Source organism: Aethina tumida, chromosome 1 (assembly GCF_024364675.1).
Source record: "Aethina tumida isolate Nest 87 chromosome 1, icAetTumi1.1, whole genome shotgun sequence".
NCBI classification, from domain to species: domain Eukaryota; kingdom Metazoa; phylum Arthropoda; class Insecta; order Coleoptera; family Nitidulidae; genus Aethina; species Aethina tumida.
The window spans coordinates 11,282,890-11,305,040 of record NC_065435.1 but is presented as its reverse complement, the minus strand read 5'-3'; the positions used below and the strand labels follow the sequence as shown (position 1 = coordinate 11,305,040).

The 22,151-nt window shown below is 30.8% G+C and overlaps 3 protein-coding genes across 3 annotated transcripts; 2 read left to right on the top strand and 1 right to left on the bottom strand.

The window, feature by feature from the left end:
* Positions 1-906: 906 nt before the first annotated feature.
* On the top strand, positions 907-4,001 carry LOC109608784 (pyrethroid hydrolase Ces2a). The gene is made up of 9 exons (XM_020025333.2): positions 907-1,064; positions 1,768-1,992; positions 2,046-2,382; positions 2,440-2,627; positions 2,679-2,841; positions 2,898-3,215; positions 3,274-3,412; positions 3,498-3,715; positions 3,769-4,001. The coding sequence occupies exons 1-9, from the start codon at positions 954-956 to the stop codon at positions 3,906-3,908; spliced, it is 1,839 nt and encodes a 612-aa protein (XP_019880892.1). The 5' UTR covers positions 907-953; the 3' UTR covers positions 3,909-4,001.
* Positions 4,002-7,933: 3,932 nt separating this feature from the next.
* LOC109608804 (succinate--CoA ligase [GDP-forming] subunit beta, mitochondrial) lies at positions 7,934-10,050 on the top strand. Its single transcript, XM_020025351.2, has 5 exons — positions 7,934-8,328; positions 8,384-8,507; positions 8,563-8,662; positions 8,717-9,301; positions 9,557-10,050. The coding sequence occupies exons 1-5, from the start codon at positions 8,272-8,274 to the stop codon at positions 9,933-9,935; spliced, it is 1,245 nt and encodes a 414-aa protein (XP_019880910.1). The 5' UTR covers positions 7,934-8,271; the 3' UTR covers positions 9,936-10,050.
* A 1,560-nt stretch (positions 10,051-11,610) lies between these two features.
* On the bottom strand, positions 11,611-15,953 carry LOC109608803 (polyadenylate-binding protein 4-like). Its single transcript, XM_020025350.2, has 3 exons — positions 15,522-15,953; positions 14,832-15,398; positions 11,611-13,265 (listed from the first exon to the last, which is right to left on the bottom strand). Exons 1-3 carry the CDS (start codon positions 15,712-15,714, stop codon positions 12,142-12,144), a joined length of 1,884 nt encoding a protein of 627 aa, XP_019880909.2. The 5' UTR covers positions 15,715-15,953; the 3' UTR covers positions 11,611-12,141.
* Between the last annotated feature and the right edge of the window lie 6,198 nt (positions 15,954-22,151).

Genomic DNA, 22,151 nt, shown 5'->3' with positions numbered 1-22,151 from the left:
ATATGTTTGACTTTTACAATATGTCTGAATTAAGAAGGCAATATGAATTGTGCAGTTTATTGTGGCCATTGATTTTATAATAATAGGGATTAACAGCATGAAATTAACGCATAGTTTACGGATCGGCGGCATTGATCGATAATATTGTGTTATTCAGTGATTGCCAACCTGTTTCTTTAAATACTTTCCTCGGGGTTTCTTTAAAACTGTCATACAACACGATTGCCTTTTTAAAGCCAAAACCGGTCGAGAATTTTTCTGGTTTTCACCAGCATTGCTATATAGAGAGTGCTAAAATTGCTTCGCTTTGACGAGGAACACGCAAAAATGCATTTTGCAAATTCAGCCACGTTAAAATATTAACTAAATTAAACAACTCATAGATAATTAAGAGTTCAAGCACATTATTATTATTTTTTTTTTTTTTCGTACAGCATTCATCTTTTTTGTTACCTGGCGGCACTACAATCATAATGATACGTATCTTGATTGGCTTTGGTCCAAACACCTATACAATTTTTATTTGACTTACTCACTGGCGGGTTCATTTGCCAAAATTTCACATGTATATATTAGATACCAGAAAGACCCAATAATTGCTTAGTCACTGGCTAATTTTAATCATCGAAATCGATGTCTCTCATTTTAATGGACCACGCAATATTTGTTTTACGTTTAAAATAATAAATTCATTAAAATTCGACTTGTTTTCAACCATTACACTATGTTAATTTGATTTATTATGTGTTTGTATATTATTGAAATTCAGCAGGTGACTAGATTAGCATTAACTTTTTAAATGTTTGTTGTGGCCGGAAGTAAAAACAAAAGGGCAAGAGCGGAAATCAGTACACGGACACACTAGATCTAAATATTGTTATGATCATTTTACCTATGGCTCAATTTCGTACATTTCCAACAGAACCAACGAGTGTTGTTAGCACGTTAGTGAAATGGTTAATATTTTCTTAGTTTTCCTCGTTTTACTCGTTAATTGTGTGGCCTGTCAAAAATGGCAGGATAGGAGATCAACTGTGAGAATATCGCAAGGAAAGTTAGAAGGGGTAAGTCACTTTTAGCACCGTTTTGTTCTCGTTATTATCATTTTTTGTAAACTAATCTAATTTCTTCATTAATTTCTTAAAAATTACAGTAATCATTAACACATATTGTAGTTAGTTACACTTGACAATTAAGTACGGTACTACTTCATTAGTACTAGTTTTTATGCTAACTTCTTTAAGTTAAAAGTTGTATTTTTAGTCCAATTACGCTAATATTACATTTCTAATTCCCTTTTAACATGAACGACCAACTATATATCGATTTTGTCAGTTTTTACGCCCACCAGATCTATTTAAACCCAGTTTTTGTGTCAAATCTGTGTCACCATTGGCCAAAACATAATTGTTCAAATTGTAGGACAAAAACTGAATTTTAACTCATTCAATTTTCAATCATTAAAATTGTTATATTGATTTTCATTTACAATGAACATATTTCCTTAATCTCACATTGTTAAAATGTTTATTATTTATCTTGCTCACAATGAAAACATGTAGTTAATATCACAATGTACAATATGTGTTGTCAACATTCTTTTTTATTTATCGCACACGTTTAATAATCACACAATTGATATAAATTCTTATTTTCTACGTCATTACTTTAGATACATCCCACAGAAGAATTTTTAGTAATGCGACTTATCAATTCTACTTAAAGTATCTAAAAAGGTGAATCACACAATCAACATGTTATTTCTAGTCGACCATTTACACTGAGTCGTCGAAAATCTCCAACAGTTATCTGGGCATCCCATATGCAGCTCCTCCAATAGACGACCTACGGTTCGCACCTCCACAAAGACATCCAGGCTGGAACGGTACGTTCCAGGCTGACAAAATGGGCCCTAGATGCCCCCAGTTACCCATAAAACCTGGCGTGACCGACGTTGAGGACTGTTTATATCTGAATATTTGGACGCCTGGAGTATATTTACAAATACTTTAACGCATATTACTTTTAACTTGCTTATATTTTAGAACCAGGGGTCGTATTCGCCGTTGCTGCCCGTGGTGGTCTTCTTTGAGGGCATCGAGTTCGCCAAAAGCAGTGAGCTACCTTTATCTGGCCAAGATTTGGCTGTGGAAGGCATGATAGTTGTTACTGTAAACTACCGGTTGAACGTCTTCGGATTTTTCTGCTTGGGAACACCTGAAGCTAGAGGCAATTTGGGCATTTTGGACCAATATTTTGCGCTGTTATGGATTAGACAAAACATCAAAGAGTTCGGAGGTGATTCCGAAAAACTGACACTGTTTGGCCATAGGTCAGGGGCTGCCAGTGTCACTATGCATCTCATATCTCCCAGAACTGCTGGTGAAATACATAAAAATGAAGGTTTATTGTAATTTACTAAAGCTGTTTTCGTTGAAGGTCTTTTCCAAAGAGCTATAATCTCATCCGGAAGCGCCCTGTCGCCTTGGCAAAGCTCAAATGATCCAACCATTGCTTCAAGAGAAATTTTAAGGTTATTGGGTTGCACTTACGTCTCAAACACTTTGCAGTGTCTTCGGTCCAAAAAAGTGGAACACATCCTGCTGGCTCTAAAAGAGTATTCTGAGGTTGATATTAATATTTCTAACAATTATTGGTTTTACTTCTGTAATTTTTAGTCATACAACTGGACCGACATGTTTTTGCCTGTTGTGGACACGTTCCTGCCAGAAAATAACAGATACTTACCTGTGGAGCCATCAAAGGCCTTAAAAGAAGGAACGTACTTACAAGTACCGATTTTAACAGGCATCACAAAACCAATAACCCATCCCCAACACGGTAACCGTTAAACCCCAACACCTTTTTTTTGATAAACTCATCACTTTTATGTTCAGGCGAATGGGTGGAACTGGCAAGTCAAGGATACATTCAGCTGCAGCAATACATGGAACGAGGCAAGATACCTGAAATAATGCGACTTCACAGGTTCACGGGTCAAAACAAGGATCAAATATTTGAGCTCATCAAGTGGAAGTACGCTTTAAATAATGATGCAGATGTCAGGGTGTTGTTCGACCAGCTTAAAAACCTGGATTTTGAGTCTAAAATTGAAGCACCACATTTTATGCAGCTCTCCCACTTGGTGTCATCTTATGTTCAACCCATTTATGTTTACTACATTGATGATATTGGATTTGTCTTGAATACTAGTGGTTGGTATTATACACTAATTGTTGTTTAACTATTTTTTGGTTTTATTTTAATTTTCAGATCATTTGGCTAGTACAGATTTGCTTTTGCTGTTTGGTCCTGTTTTGTTAAAGCAGACTGGGAGAAGAAGGTTTAACAGTAACGAAGTACGACTGAGTAATTTGTTAAAATACATTTGGACTAACTTTATTAATTTTGGGTAATATCTAGGTATATTTTAGATCTCTTTATAAATCATTTGTTGCTGTAGATAATTGTTGTTGTTTTATAATAATCAATTTCAGAAATCCAACTCCAAATAACAACAGAAACAAGCCTTGGAGGAAGTACACGACCGAAGATCCTTACATAGAACATTTTGATACAGTCGCAGTCGATTCAACGGATGAAGTGAAGAAACGTATTCAAAGAATCAACTTTTGGAATACGTTACTTCCAAAAATTTATAGTATTAAAAGTACTGCTACGAACAATATACCTAGAGAACTACAAAATAGTCCTGGTATGATTAAATAATTGTTGTGAATAAGTTTTGTTTAAAATTATATGTTTTAGATCCCGCAGCAGGATTCCGACATGCCATGTACATTTTGATTAGCCTTGTTATAGTATTACTGATCCTTTTATCAATTTGTATTGTGTTACTGAAGAAACGCTCTAAGGATAGGGAACGGCATTTCCATATGGGATATTAATGTTAATTTATTTTTAACGCATTTTAATTAATGTGTACTATTTATTTTTAATAGGTAGTATTAGTTGTTATTTTGACCACAGATATTTTTTTATTAATATATGTAATACGAGTTATACACCTGGTTTTATTTTATAAATCTCTAATATACAATGTGGTCCATTTCAAAATGGGACATCCTCATATACTTATAGACAAAATGTCACGTTCTTTATCCCAAAACCAAAACCTACAGAACAAGTTTTTAGTAATTTTTTTATACCAAATCTAACTATACCACTGGATTAAGCACCCCCTGGAATGGGTATATACTAATTTTTCAATCAAATAATCTTTAGAATAAGTTGTAAAAACTAATAAGAATTATTCATTTTTTTTTAAATATTGGAATATTTTATGGGAGTGTCCTGCTTTCAAATGGGTCACACTGTATTTTGTTTAGTATACTTCCCAGCAGTGTGGCCATTCAGCAAACCGGGTTTCTCGGGTCTAAGACGATTTTGGAGTGCTCGTTTTCGTTCATCATGTTCGGTTTCCGAATCGAAACGCGACTGCCGTGGATACGCATGCCGTTTTTAGTATTAGTTTTTTCCAATTTTATATTTACCTGCAAAGCGTTTTTAATAAGATTTGCGGTCGGCATTAATTGACGATCTTGCATTATTAGAATAAAATTTTGAAGTCGGTGTGAATATAGTACATTTTTGTTTCAATATAATTATGAAATTAATAATATAACTACAATTATAAAATAAACAATGATAATAATGTAATAAACAATCAATATTTATTTATGGTTAATTTAATTGTAAAAATATATTATATAATTATTAAAATAAACTTATACAATAAAATAATTCTGAGAGAAATACTATGATTTTGATTTCAAACACAAATGTGTTAATTAACTACTCGTTTTGTTAATATTAATATTGTTCACCGTACAAATTGTTCATTAAATTCTAAATTATTTAATACAAATGTATATTTAATATAACTATTAAAAATAATTATATAGTAGGAACATTATTGCAGATATCATATTATTCGGTTTTAGGACTATAAAAAAGGACAAACATTTATTTTATATCTAAAGTGTGGAAAATAATATTCAATTATAAAATTACTGATAAATCTTAAACATTGGTACTTTTTAGAATAAATTTGGTATAGATTTTATTAATTACACAGCACGACTCGTTCAATAATAATCATAATAACAATTTAGTTCAGATTAATGAAAACCAAAAGAGAAATTTTCTTTTATATTTGAAGAACTTCAAATTATTTACTGAATTATTAAATTTGTCTAATTGAACTGATTACAAATGTTAATATTAAAAAAGTATGTTGATTAAAAATAAATGTTGTATTTAATTTAAATATTAAACGAAAACTTTAAATTAATTTGAACCATACAATATAATTAAATATAATTATTTGACTTTTTTAATAACTTGAAATAACTGACATTTTATAACTTGAAATAATTTACTTTTATTATAGTGGAAATGGAATACATAACGATACAATTATAATATTTATAATATTTTATTTTTTGCTGATGGAATATTCTCCGTATAGTCCTTAATTTAGTAAGTTTTTAAACACTTGTTTTGAAAGTACTATGTTGGGATAAGATGGCAAAGTGCTTTGAAAATTGGTTCACATAAAAAAAATTGTGTCAGTCTTCATGGAGAATATTTTGAAAAACAAGAAACAATTAAATTTTGTTCATATACGTGTATCTCGAAACTGATCGAACATCGAACACATCGAACAAATTTAACTTCTGGCAGTCTTAACTATCATATTTGTCCAATAATTTAACAGTATTTGCACTTTGTTTGATGTATTTGTAATATAAATATTCCGAATACTACATTTGTGTACAAACTTATAATAAATATTTAATTTTACATTTGTTGTGTTATTTAGGTCTAAGATAGTTTTATTATTAAATTAAATATCATGTAAGACTTAGTTTTAATCCTAATATTAAGGTACCTTAATTACCTTAAAGTTTTAGATATTTTTTACAGTTAGCTGCTGAAAACTAAAAATTTTATTAAATAAATGTTATTTTACTGCTTAAAATTAAATAAATAAATTTTTACTAAAAAAATTGATTGTTTATTATAATCAAAGTAGTATATATCGTTACACTAACAGACTTTTACTACAATTTAGCAATTTGACAATGAAGAGCAATTACAATATATATATATATATATATATATATATATATATATATATATATATATATATATATATATATATGTATGTATATATATATATATATATATATATATATATATATATATATATGTATATATATATAGTATTGTAATTGCTCTGATTTGTGATGAAGCTCGTGTTAAAGAAAATTCTAGACTATGATACATTTGTGTAGATCTTTAGTCGTTCACTGAATAAGCGGTTTTTAATTAATACACGATATATGCTTAGAGTGAAATCGTGACCAATGATCACATAATAATTTATTATCCCAATTGCTTACAACTAAAAAGTATGACTATTTTTTAACACATCTATAATAAATACTAAAAAGCATTTAGTTAATGAATTCTCAAACAAGCGAAATACACAACATATTTTATACAAGTTACATAATATATTACACTGATATTTTCAAATAGTTTAACGGAAAAGTAATGTTGTATATCAGGGGTGGCCAGCTCCACCCCAATGTATTAAAAAAATTTGTTCACAAAAATTATACTTATTGAAAAGTACAAAATATGTGTATTGAATTTAAATATTAAAAATTGACCATTTATTTTACTTCTCTTGATAATTCTGGAATGAAAAGGGAAAAGGGGTACATTTATCGAGAGCCACAAATATTCCTTCAAAGAGCCTCAGGTTGGCCACCTCTGCTATATATTAATAAAATCATAAATATCTTAGTTTATGTCAATAGGATTAATTTTAGTTCAAACAGATGAGAGAAAAATAAAGAATTTTTTTTCTAATTTTATACATTTTTATTAGTTTTTATAAATAGGGCTATTATATTTAATTTATGACTAACTGTGATAATAATTTACAAAAACTAAGTTTCTTTAATTTAGTCAATCTCTAATTTTCTCAAGAAGTGTTTCCAAAAATATGAAATACTTATTATATAATCGACAGGAGTAAATTTTTTGATCCGCAATTAACCCTTTGTTACGTATATCTGGGTTTTACGGCCTACATTTTTTTAGGGTTCTGGGCGAGGCTTAACGAGAGAGGGTCGCAAAGGATTTTGTTTGGAAAGTGGTAATGTCATTCTGCAGCCGACTGTACATAGTAATATTATTGTGTTTTACTTTACTTTTAATTAATATTGTTAGTAATAAACAATAATTATTATAATATACTTAAATTTTACTCAAGAATAAAAATATAATTTCAATCTTTATATACCATTTTATGATTGAAGTAAATTAATCTTTAGTAACGTATAATAGATAATTTATGTATAAATTAACGAATGTTTTATGGTTTTTACTTTCTTAAAACATAGTTTTTATTAAGAACAATTCAAACAATTCGTTAAATTATATATCAACAACAATGTTGAAGATTCGCATCGAGTTCCATATATTCAAGTTTGTGTAACGCTATAAGAAACAGACAAAATCTTGTTTACTTCGCTGCTAATGTATTATAAACATGTGGGTCCAAGCAGTTCCGTTCCGATTCAGAAACCGAACCGTGCCGAGTCCAAAGGTGCCGAACGTGTCTCACAAAAATATCAAGTTCAGAGGGGTACGGTTTGCTGAATGGCCACACTGCTTCCCAGTACTTAAGTAACACATGATGTAATCTTGGTTGCCTAACAGCCGCAACAATAAAATTTTTCAAAAATCAAACGTAAATTTTGTCAAAATGTCCCTTTCCATGGATTTCTCTGTTCTCTCAAACTCAAGAATATTTAACAGAGAACAAGTCCAAAGATCACAACCTCAATTAGTGACGGCGTTTAAAAAGTTCTCTTATTGTGAAGTTTCGCAATTGCATGTTTCCAACTAGTTTATTTATATTTTATTTGTGTCATTTTTTAAACTGATAAAGCCTATAACTGTTTATATTATTCGAAATAACTTCTTTTATCTTTATCTCATTAAACAAACATTTATTGAAATTTTTTAGTTGGTGCAACGTAACTTCAAAAAATCTACAAAACCAAAGGTTAATGATAGTCACTAATACTTTATTTAATGATCTTAAGTTGTAATTAGATAATACATCACTCTGTATAATACGTGAAAATTACTACAAACGGATAAAAGTCTCCAGCAGAACGCCGGAATTTGGACTTTGGATTTCATTAGATTACATTGTACAGGAGCAGAATGTCTTTATTTTGGAATTCATTAAGGAAAATTCCTGCCCAAAACAAAATAGTGAAGGTAATTATTAAAGTGTTTTTCAATTTGTAACCTTACAAACCTCCTTTTATTTTAGGTGCCAGCAAGGTATTTAAATTTACTGGAGTACCAGAGTAAAAATTTGCTTCGATCAAATGGGGTAGCAATACAGGACTTTTGTATGATCGACGAGAAGGGCTCCACAGAATTGGATAAGTTCAGTAAGACATCTACACAATTTTGTAGGTTATGTCTTTAACTTAATTCAAATTTTAGACGTCAAAGAATATGTTATTAAAGCCCAAATCCTTGCTGGAGGCAGAGGCAAAGGTCACTTCGACAATGGCTTTAAGGGAGGAGTACACATCACTAAAAAGTAAGCACCAATACCTCAAAAACAACACGCGTGCATTGCAGTGTATTATTTCAGCCGTAATGATATCTTGGGCATTGCCAAAAAAATGCTCGGACACAAGCTCATCACAAAACAGACCCCAAAAGACGGTATTATCGTAAACAAAATAATGATAGCCGAAAGTGTGAATATTGTCAGAGAGACCTACGTGTGCATCCTAATGGACAGACAACGTAACGGCCCCGTCATCATTGCCTCACCCGCCGGCGGCATGGACATTGAAGGGGTCGCAGAAAAGACGCCGCATTTAATCAAAAACATGCCCATAGACATTTTTGAAGGAATCACTGACAGCATGGCCAACGAGCTGGCTGACTTCCTCGAATTCAAGGGAGAACTGAAGAGCAAAGCGGCCAATGAGATTAAGAAACTGTGGAAACTGTTCCAGGCTGTGGACGCCACCCAAATAGAGATCAATCCCCTTGTCGAAACTGATGACAAACAGGTCATATCAGTTGATGCCAAATTGAACTTCGATGACAATGCTCAGTTTAGGCAGAAGGCCATATTTGAAATGGAGGACACAACTGAATCAGATCCTAGGGAAGTTGAAGCCAGCAAATATAATTTGAATTATATTGGAATGGATGGCAACATTGGGTAAGTATAAAATGTTTGAAAATGTGTCTTAGACTCTTTATCATAATAATTTGCCACAAAATTGCTATAGAAGTATAAAAATTATCAACTAGTTGAATGGTGTCATGATTTATTACGTTTTTAATGATATTATATCATTGTTCTCTATATTTATGACTTTAACTATGAACATATTGTGCTATTTTTATTGTTTGTGTTCAAAATATTGATTTCTAAAGCTAAAATACGTTTTTTAAACAAAATAAACTTGTTTAGATGTCTAGTTAACGGAGCTGGATTGGCAATGGCCACAATGGACATAATCAAACTTCACGGAGGCGACCCAGCCAACTTCTTGGATGTGGGAGGAAGCGTCAAAGAAGAGCAAGTTAAGGCCGCCTTCAACATAATAACGTCCGACGATCGTGTTAAAGCTGTCCTCGTTAACGTATTTGGTGGTATCGTGAACTGTGCAACGATAGCCAACGGTATCATCGGAGCACTTAAGACGATGAAACTGAAGGTTCCATTAGTTGTAAGACTGGAGGGTACCAATGCAACTGCTGCCCGACAATTAATCAAAGATTCCGGCCTTCCAATAATCACAGCCGAAAATTTGGATGATGCTGCGGTTAAAGCAGTAAAGGCCATTTAATGTGTCATTTTTTATTTTTTTTTATACATGGTTATAAAATGTTAAATTTTTATATATTCTGTTTATTGATATCAGACTGTTATAGTTTTTGAATACAATGTATACATTTTATTGACCCAGTCTTTTATTTCATTCCTCTGAATTAATGAAAGGTTGCATTTTACTTTTAATGATAATTACAATTTGTTACCTGTGTGAGCATTTTGTTTGATGTAGGTCAAATGAAAAACCGGCGTTTCGTCTGGTTGTTATGTTGAAAATATGCAGCCACATTCACCTGATGTACTTGACCTTTATATATTTTACAGTATTAAATATTTACTTCTATTTAGCAAGGCATACTTACGATAAACATTTTTAATGTAAGACGTAACTGGGATGGTCATTCTTAAAGGTTTCACTAATTTTTTGACCTACTTCGTATTCTTCTTTGTTGATAACTGAGATTCTAAGAACAAAGCTATAAGTATATAAATTATTTTTCATTAATTTGTTTATTGGTTTTTCTCAAAAATCTAGAAATTTGTTTATGACAATCAAATATATGTGCACGTGAGTAGGATTTCTAATAAAAAGTACACAATCTGTTTTGAATTATTTTATCATATTGTATTTATTATATTATCTTTGTTTTCTTCTTTGTAATCGAATGTTATCATTTGTTAAAAATAGATTTAATTATGGTCTTGGGAACTAAACAAAAAATATAAATATTAGATTATTTTTAATTAATTTCAATCAACTTAAATTTTTAAATGGATTTGTATTTCATATCGTTTTCTTATTGAAACACATTTATTAAAAGCATCATTTCTTCAATATATGAAAGCATATTGTTGTTTAATATATCCCTGTACATAAATCAGTCTAAGGGGCCTACATTAGAAGAACTGAAGTATCCCTTTAGCATAATTGAACTGCCACCATGTTTCATTGTAGATATAACAAACTTTTTGTGTAGTCCCTGTAGGATGCTTCACATAAGCAGAACCATCATTTTTTTATAATTAAATTTAGACTCGTCACTAAAAACTATTCGTCCCCACTGTTCTATGATCCAGTGAATCCTAAGTAAGTCTGGGGTCAAACGAATCCCCAACTACTAACCATCTTCTCACAGGTCCTTGTACTAAATTGAGCAAAGCCCATTTCTTTTCAGGTTGATGATAAGATTGGAATATCTTTCGACATTCTAATTATCAAGTTATCGATTTTCTTTCAAGTTTTTCGAACTCGGACAAATTTTTTCGCAGCTACCACTAGGCCAGTTTCTCTACATTTTTTAATAATACAGGAAATGATTAACTTATTTAGCCGTAAACTCTTTGCCATCACTTCTTGTTCCTCTCGGTCTTGGTAACGTTGAATCTTCGACCAATGATTAAAATAATTATAAGACCGCTAGTAAATAATCAATTTACTATTTCAGAGAGAGTAATGCAAAAATCGTAAAATAAAAAGTTGCTATATAGATTGGCATCAAGGTAGTACAACTTGTCTGTTCAATATATTTTATTAAGCTGCTATAAATTATGACCACCACTGCTGCATTTTAAGATATTTTTATTTATTTGTAATGGAGTATTATAATTTATTTAAAATGGTCACATCTTTTTTCATTTTTAATATAAAAAGTATATTAAATATGGGGGAGGGTATGGATAAAAAAATAAAATTAAATTGAACTAAATATTTTATTCTACCAGAAGAAATAGAATAATCCACAAACCAATAATTTGAAACCTATTACAACAATACATTATTAATAATAGTGTTTCATTCATTAAGAAAAGATAATCAAAGTTTTGAAAAAGATGATGGTCAGATTGTAAAGGCAATTTGACAATTATCTCATCAAAAACTTGTATTATGTTTTACATGTAAAATGATTAACTTAATTATAAGAAACAACGCCTATTTTATACAAGAACAAATATTATAAGGTGATTACATAGTGTTCATAAAGTCATATGAAGTAGGCGTTACGCAGAAAAATCTAAAACTCATAGCGAAAACTACAAACAAATGAAAAGTATACCTTTTTGTCTATATTATTTAAATATTATTGTGTTTCGCTTTTTATAATGTTTTTTTGTCGTTAGACTTTGTTTGCAATTTTTTTTCTTCATGTTTTATAAATAAGCCATCATCTTATTCAAAAATATGTATTATTAAAAAAAAATAGAAATTAATCAGAATAGGCGTATTAATCCTTTTTGATCTGTGTAGCGGCCTGCTTGGCTTGGTGAGCCTGCAACACAGCCACGGCTTCTTCAACCTTAGCTTTAAGCGATTCGTTGTGTTCCAACATGTGCAACAATTCGGTGTTGTCGATTTCCAGCAACATGCCGGTGATCTTGCCGGCCAGGTCGGAGTACATGCGTTGGATCAGCGGGAACAAACGTTCTCCCAGCATCTGTTTCTGTTCTTGCGGCGGAGCTGCCGCCAACATGCTGGATGTCAACGGTTCTTGGCCCTGAATGTGCACGGCCTGTTGCACGGGAGCCGCATTAGTAATGCCCATACCCTGCGGCGGGTTCCTGACGGCCGAGTGCAACTTGTAGTTAGGCGGGCGGTTGCCGGGTGTCTGTACCACCCCTTGTCCAGCAAGAGGACGTCCCTGCAAGTTGGCGGGCTGTTGTCCGGTTATCGGTCTAGGTATGTTCACGTTTCCTCTGATGCCGGTGGATTGGTTTGGCGGACGGGTCGTCGCCCTGTATGTGTTAGGCATGCCCGCGTAACTGGTGGCGCCGGCCTGGCCGCCCGGTCTGACCGGACTTTGGGCCGGCCACCTCGGATTGGTGCGGATCTGGGTCATTTGAGCGCCCGCGTAGAAACGTTGTGGCTGCGGTATAGTCGGCACGAAGAACCCACTAGATGCGCTTGGCTGGATGAACTGGCCCATTTGGTGCATGCGCATGTTGGCCATGCGTTGCATGTATTGCGAAGTCAGATGGGCCTTGCGGTCTTCTTTCCTTTGAGCCAAGGCGACATACAGTGGCTTGGTACCGACTATGCGGCCATTCATTTCCGTCACGGCTTTGGTAGCTTCCTCCGGTGACGAGAAACAGACGAATCCGAATCCCTTGCTCCGGCCCTCCTCCATCATTACCTTGGCGGATGTGATCGTGCCGAAGGGCGAGAACTCCTTCCTCAGGCGCTCGTCATCGATTGTGTCGTCCAGGTTCTTCACGTACAAGTTCACACCTTGGTAACGATTGAGTCTCTCCATTTTCAAGGCCTCGAAGCGTCGTTTCAATTCCTGCTGACGCTCTGCCTTCTTTTGGGCGCGACCGACGTACAGTGGTTTGCCTTCTACGATTTCCTTACCTACAAAAAACATATAACATTCAAATGTCTGTTCATTAATTCCAAAACCACGACTTGAATTACATTCTAACGTTGTAGTGACGTAAATAAATCATTGATTACATATTAAATAGTTGATTGTACTCGAAACATGTATGTTCTCCAATTATTCTGGTGAAATTGAATACTTTTCACCAAAAAATGACTTGCATTAAAATACTTGATGACAGCTTTGATGTCAACTGTCTGTCAATACTTTGTTATGTATTAAATACTTGTCTAATACTGTTTTTAATAAAGTTTGGCAATTTTAAAATAATTAAGACATCTAAAAGTGTCAGATAGTTTATAAACTCTCTAAGACAACGTACGAAACTTAAAATTTATTGTAAAAAACTATTACTATTATTTTCTAACTAATTTGGTTATATGTATTATTAACATACATACTGTTGTTTATTTTTATTAACAAACATGTGATAGAAAACCACTTTATAAGTAACAAAACTTCAGAGAAGGCAACTTTGAATGAGATTTTGTGGATGTTTTTATAAAACTAGTAATATTAATTACTGAAGTATGTGTTCTACTTATTTTGGTCAAATTTAACACTTTTAAACTTAAAATTCTGTGAAAATCTTGGCTACTAATAACATTTAAATCGCCTTTTCACAGTTTCTTTAACATTTGTTTTAGGAGTCTTCAAGTTCAATGTTTAGACCCCTAAATTATATCACAATTGTTTGATAAAATCAATTAAATAAATGTATGTACATGTTTAAATAATATTAATTAACAAAAAAATGACTTACAATGAAATATTTGATGACAACTCTGACGTTAACTGTCTATCAATATTTGGTTATGTATTAAATTGTTTTCTACTCAACATTGTCATGGTGAATATGTTTTCTTCCAATATTTTATCAATTGTTACTGTGTTTATATTACTCTTTTAATTATAATGAAATAATTAAGAAATCTAAGTGTCTCTGAGACAACATAAGAAGCACAACATTTATTGTAAAACACTGTTACTATTTTATAAACTATAATTTTCTGGCTAATAAAAGTTATAATAACAAAGTTGAAATAAAATATATAGTTTTTTATTCTTATTAACAAACATATGGTAGAAAACCACAATTATACAGGTTTGTGTGGAAAAATAGATGTATTTACTAATTAATTGAAGTGTTACAGTTCATTCACTGTAAAAATATTTAAAATAGACTATTCTGTAAGTAATAAAACGTCAGATAAGGCAATTTTGAATGAGATTTTGTGGACATTTTTAAAGCATTAGTAATATTAGTTGCTGAAGTATGTGTTCTATTAATTTTCATTAAATTTAACATTGTTCTTAACCCATTGCAAACAAATTAAGCAAATTTAATTTCTATAAAATTAGTTTTAGTCAACATGGAACAACTAAATTATATTATAATTAACTAATCACCACAATTAAACAGACTAAAACTGTTTAAATAAAGTGCCAAACTTGTGTACTTTGAATTTAAAACAGTTGCAACTGTCCTTGTCCCTGTTAATGTGCTGATTTGTTTATAAACAAGATAAAACACTCACCATTTAGAGCTTCGACAGCAGTCTCAGCAGCTTCCGGGCTTTCAAAAGCAACAAAACCAAAACCCTTCGATTTGCCATCATCTTTGTTCATGATTTTGTAGCTCGTAATAGCGCCGTACTTCTCAAACATGGCGCGAAGCTGCTCTTCGGTCAGGTCCTCGCCGAAGTTCTTTACATAAACGTTGGTGAAAAGCTTGGCCTTCTCTCCCAATTCCTTTTCGCGTTCCTTACGCGGGATGAAGCGGCCAACGTAGACTTTCTTTCCGTTGAGCAACATGCCATTCACCTTGTCGATGGACTTGTTTGCTGCCTCTTCGGTTTCGAAATGGACAAATCCGTAACCCTTGCTTGTACCGTTCTCGTCCTGGGCAACCTTACAGCTGAGGATGTTACCGAAAGCGGAGAAGGTATCGTACATAGCCTTGTTGTCAATAGAACGGTCCAAGTTCTTGATGAACACGTTGCCCACGCCGGACTTCCTCAACGAGGGATCACGCTGCGACCACATAATACGGATCGGACGTCCCTTGATCAAGTCGAAGTTCATGGTGTCCAGCGCACGTTCGGCTGTAAACAATGGGAAACACCGCTTAATGACTAACGTCTGTAATAGGTTGGGTGCCACATGGCTGACGAAATACGGGTCGCAATATGGTACGAAAAAAAACACAAAATAAAACGTGTACTCACCGTCGGCCGGTTGTTGGAAGTTCACGTAGGCATAGCCCAATGAACGGCGGGTGATCAAATCACGGCAAACGCGGATCGAGAGCACGGGTCCTGCAGTGGAAAATTTTTCGAACAGCACAGCTTCCGTAATGTCAGAGTGTAGATCCCCGACGTACAAAGACGCCATGGGGTAATTCGACGCGCCAGGATTCATTTTTATCTGTCTACACTATTTAATTACACAGATGTATAAATACGCTAATGCTCCCTCAAAAACATATGAAACAAAAAAATAATATTAATCGTTTGGTATTTTCCTTTGTTTTCCACTGTTTTTCGATTTTTTTGGGGTTTTTGATTGGTTTTTTAAATTTTTTTGGTATTTTTAAGTAAATTACTTCACTTTTTTTAGTGGGTTGTGTGTCAATAGAGAACACAACCACACGCTCACACCACTACTGAATAACAAAATGGAGCACCGGAAAACTGTTACCATGCTATTTATTCGAGGAGGATGTGACATCAGCGCCCCAGGTAAATGGCACGGCGCGCGATTCGAAATCCGACCACGGCCAACTTGATATTGCCCTTTCGATACTTAACTAGTTATTCCGTGATTTAAATCTTCATTTTGTAACTAATACAACGAATTTGTTTATTTAAAACTAACGCAAACAAAAGGAAATTGTTGTAAAACCTTAATTAAAACGTGGTCGGTAAAACAGGTATTTTCGTACCGACCGGCGGCACAACTTAAAAATTAAATGGCCAATATCGTTATCAATGTTTTTCAACATTTAATAAAAATAAATAAATAAACGGCGTATTCCACGTTTATGCATAACATATTTTATGTAAACAACTAGGTTTTTCCATTAACACTTGTGTGTAATTAGTACGTTTGAACGGAAAAAAACAGACAAATTAATAATATTCCGCTTTTAATTAATTTACTTTTCCCATTTAAAAGCCAACAGGGCCCTTTAGAACAATAAGGTACGTTATAAAATCTTTCAATGACAAATCATGATTCCGTGAACTTTCGGTCAATTCGAACGGATAGTTTCACGTGTGCGTATGTGTCACACATTCTGTGCCACGCACGTGCACGAGAAAAACCCACGGGTCACGTGATACGTTGCACACGTCATTGTTCTCAGTTTCCTTGTGGGCTAGAAAAAAAATTGATTTCGTGAGTCAGCGATGGCAAAGACATGAAACTGAGTTGCTGACATTAAACTGCAATGTATGTAATTGGAATGCAATGATTTTCACATTCTTTCGTTTTGTTTAAAACGTATTAAATGCGTATCGCCTTTATTCGGTGGGTATTATAAAGATTTTTATCGTATAATTAACTATTTTCATGTTAATTTATTGCCATAAAATTTCCATAGATTTCACCGACTTCAAATCAGCATGATAACATATTTAATCTTAATTTTTTGATAATTATTACAGATAATGATAGTAATTCTCTTTATTTAAATTTATTTATAAAAATTATCTTTTTCTCACTTAAATTTAATTACTTTTTACATTTGCATGATATAATGCAATATAAATATTACAATTATTATATAAATTTGCAATACAATTACAAAATTTCTTAAAATTATATTCAGTGTGACCCATTTGAAAGAGGGACACATCCATAAAATTTATATTTTTTTGTCCGATTTACTAAATATATAAATACCATAAAACCAAAACCTATAAGATGATTTTTTAAGCATTTTTCTCAGTTTTCTTGTGGACTAAAATAAAATTGATTTTGTGAGTCAGCAATGCCTAAGAAATGTAACTAATTGTTGAAATTAAATTACATTGTAATGTATGTAATTTTACATACTTTGGAATGCAATAATTGTCACATTTTTTCGTTTTCTTTAAAATATATTAAGTATTTTTATCATATAATTAAATAGTTTTATATTAATTTAATACCATAAAATTTCTATAGACATTACTGACTTCAAATCATTATTATAAAATTATTTAATCATAATTTTTTGATAATAATTACAGATTATGGACACAATTGTTTTTATAAAAAAGATAATTTTTCACTTAAATATTACAAATTTTAAATAATTTTTACGTTTGTATGATACAATGCTATAGAAAAATTAGAATTATTATATAAATTTTATTACTATTTACAAGACAAATATTTTCAAAAACATATACTCAGGAAACTGTTTAAAAATAAATACATTATGACCCATTTAAAAGCGAGACGCACCCATAAAATTTATATTTTTTGTTCAATTTTGACAAACTTTTTTTCAGTTGTAAAATACATATACTATATATACATATATAGAAATTTTTATACATGAAGATTGTAGAAATCGTGCTGGTAAATTTTTTTATAGAAAATCTAACAGCACCATTGGAATAAGCATACCCTGAGATGGGTGCATACCAAATTTCTTAAAAAATTATATACATTCATAATTTTGTGGTAAAATAAAAATCTTAATGTTCAATAATATTGGAATATTATGCTAATAATACTATACATATACTATTATATATTTTTAATTTTTCCACAGAATTATGAAAATATATATGTTTTAAGAAATTGGATGTATACCCTTTTCAAGATTATAGTTAAATTCTCTACAAAAATTGGCTAGTATAATTTCTTCAATTTTCATGTCTAAAAAATTGTCCTGTAGGTTTTGTTTTTGGGCCAAAAAACTAAAACCTACAAGATGATTTTTAAGCACTGTTTTCAGTTTCCTTGTGGACTAAAATAAAATTGATTTTGTGAGTCAGCAATGCCAAAGAAATGAAACTAATTACTGAAATTAAATTACATTGTAATGTATGTAATTTTATATACTTTGGAATGCAATAATTTTCACATTTTTTTGTTTTGTTTGAAACGTATTAAATACAAGCATATTGTATTTATTCAATAGGCACTGTATTAAGTATCTTTATCATATAGTTTTGTATCCATTTAATACCATAAAATTTCTATAGACTTCAAATCAATATTATAAAATTATTTAATCTTATTTTTTTGATACTATTTACAGATTATAAACACAATTGTTTTTATAAAAATGATTATTTTTACTTAAATGTTGCAAATTTCAAATACTTTTTACGTTTGTATGATACCAAACAACTGAAAAATTAGAATTGTTATATAAATTTCATTACTATTTACAAGACAAATATTTTCAAAAACATGTACTCAGGAAACTGTTAAAAAATATATATAGTAGACCCATTTGAAAGCGGGACGCACCATATAAAATTTATATTCCTTGTCCAATTTTGACAAACTATACTTAGACTTACTTATTCTATAGACAAAATGCTATGTTTTTTTGTCAAAAGTCAAAAAGGTATGAAGATTGTAGAAGTCGTGCTAGCAAATTTTTTATAGATAATCTAAGAGCACCAACAGATTAAGCATACCCTGAAATGGGTGCATACCAAATTTCTTAAATAATTATGCACATTCATAATTCTGTGGAGAAAATAAAAATCTTTTATCAAGTAATTAATCAAATAGACTACATAATAAACTAACATAAATAGCTCCTATTATCTTAAATTTCAATAATATTGGAATATTATGCTAATCATACTATACTTGTACTAATACTATACTTTTAATACCCAAATTTTATTTACTTTCACTAATTCAATGCATTTATCATATCTTTTTCGTAAGTTCGTGGTGAACTTTCGCAATTATGTTGGGGTAATTCTCCACATGATTCATTAATTTTACCACAAACTTACAAAGATTTAATTTGTATTAGTATAAGTACAGTATAATACTTCAATATAGTTGAAAAATGAGATAATATGTAATATTTTTAATAGTTTATTCCATGTAAGTAGTCTTACTTACTTAAAACAAATAAATTCGTTAGAAGATTTCTAATTTTTCCACAGAATTATGAAAATGTATAATTTCTTTAAGAAATTGGTTGTATACAAAAAATTGGCTAGTATAATTTCTTCCATTTTCATGTCTAAAAAATTACCCTGTAGGTTTTGTTTTCGGGTCAAAAAACATGAGATTTGGTCTACAAAAGTACATATTTTCATGCTTTACAATTTAAAAAAATCGGACAGAAGATATAAATTTTATGAGGCTGTTACCCTAAATGGTTTTATTCCAAGAAATGCATCGAAATTTGCCTTTGGTGACTAAATAACAGTAATGTGGGCAATTTGTTATCTTTAAGTAAATTAAAGCACACATACCCCAGACTCAGTATAGTTTATTTTGGAAGCCCATGCACACCATGAACAAAAATCACAATTTATTTCCTGGAATTAAAACACCGAAAGGTTTTATTGAAGGCATCAAGGAAATGCATGATAAGAGGGGCCCGTGGAGATTTGCATAGGCAACGGTTCGATAATAATAAATTCTTAATCAGCTTGAGAACTTTCAACAATTCGTCTGCACTATTATAGTGCATGGGGATTACAAAATTGGTTTTCATGACTTTGAATAATAGAAACGTAAGCAATTTATTGCCTTTAAATAAATTAGGACTTAACCGATGCCATAGAATTTCTACCGTAATCAGTATGTTAGTCACACACATTAGTACGGCAGTACTTTTTATTCTATTGCTTTTTCGAATTAAAACATTGAAAGGCTTTATTGGAGGCCCTTCAGTGAAAAGTATCATAGAAGGGGGCCATCGATGTTTGCATGGGAGACGGATCAATAATAATAAATTGTTAATCAGCTTTGGAACTTCCACAATTCCTTTGCGTTATAATTTATGAAGATTATAAAATTGGTTTCAATACTTCTGAATAATAGAAATGTGAGCAATTTACGTCCTTCAGGTAGCTTCAAAATTATAGCACAAATGTCATAAAAATTCTATAGTTATCAGTGTGATAACATTTTTTTCTTATGATTTTTTAGAATAGATAACAATTACTAATAATAATTATAATTCTTTGAATTAATTTTAGATTAAAAGTAAATTTAAGGCTAATGATGTTTGTAAGTAAATAAGCAGAATAATTCACTATTCTCTGCAAAAAGAAAGTACAATTATGATATTAATTTAAGTGTAATTCAATTTATTGCAATTTTCAAAACAAGACATTTAAGAAATTAATAATTGGAATTGGAATGTCTTACCATATTTTATGTTATAATGGAAAATTTTAATTTACCATTAATAAATAATATAAAATAAATTAATTACAGATTCAAAATGTATAGTTAGTATAAAAGATAGTATGGAAAAATATTATTCAATCTGTTTTATTTAGTTGAAAAGATTTTATTAAGGTCCCTTTTAAGAAATGAAGCAATGGTAATAAAATGGATCCACACAAACTTATACAGGTAATTTATGAATAATAACAAAAATTTAACCAGCTTTGGAACTTTCATAATTCGTCTACATAGAAATGTAAATAATTTAAATTCTACAGAAATCAGTATTTTAATATTATTTACTTACTTATTTACCTGTATGTTTTGTGCAATAGATATCAGTTGTACCATTCCAATGTTGACAATTTCCTAGTAAAAAACATTTTTTTCATTAGCATTGAGCAATAACAATAATATTTTTTTGTAATAAATTGTAAATAACAATCAACAATCACTTTTAAATGTATTTAATTTAGTGTTGAAACTGTAACATTAATTTCAAATAATTTCGTAGAAACAAATATCCACATTACTTTCAATTTAATTATCCATTATAACAGTGGTATCCGTTGATTTAGATAAAAAGTGCACTTCCCCTTTAATATTTTAATTAATTTCAAAACTATGTATGACTATGACCTTTAACGTTAAAGATTAAAACTTTATCACACATTAAAATGGTTTTTGATTTTAATATTTCTCCTTTGTTCTTTGAAGTTTTTAATTTCTTCTATTTCTTTGTGATAAAATATAAAAATATGTTGTTTTGTTGGTGATTCCTGTACTGTTTATTATTTTATTTGTTCAATATGTGTTCGGTTAATTGGATTTTTTATTGTTCTTGAAATTTTATCTTCGTTCTGCTAATTTTGATATAATTTCTTGTTATGAAGTATATATTAATTTGTGTTTTTGTTCTTTGTGTCTTATTTAAAATATTAATTGTAATTATTCGTATACTGTTACCAAAATTTAATGTATCTTTAATATATATTTCTTCTTTAACTTTTGACAAGGGCAAAATAAAACAGTAGTTGAATATTACAATTGAACTTTAGTCCATACATACAATTAACACTATTAAATTGTTGTGTTTTATATTTGTATATTTCCACTTTAACCTTTGACGCAGATAAAATAAAAGACTAACTGGAATATATCTTTTTTTCTAAATAAATATTATATTTGTAATAAGTAAATGTGTGATATTTTTGTTAATGTGTTCCATGGACTAATTTATTAAAAAATTAAATTTATAAAAAGAGTGATTTTTAATTTTTCCACAGAATTATTAATGCTCATAATTTTTTATGAAATTTGGTATATACCCATTTCGGAGTTCATTTAATCCTGTGGTTTAGTTAGAATTTCTATAAAAAACTCGCTATTGCCTAAATCGGACAAAAAAATGGGCCACTCTGTATAAAATTATATATTCCAAATTATTCAGTTTTACGTTTACAAAAAAATGGATTTAAAGCACTTAA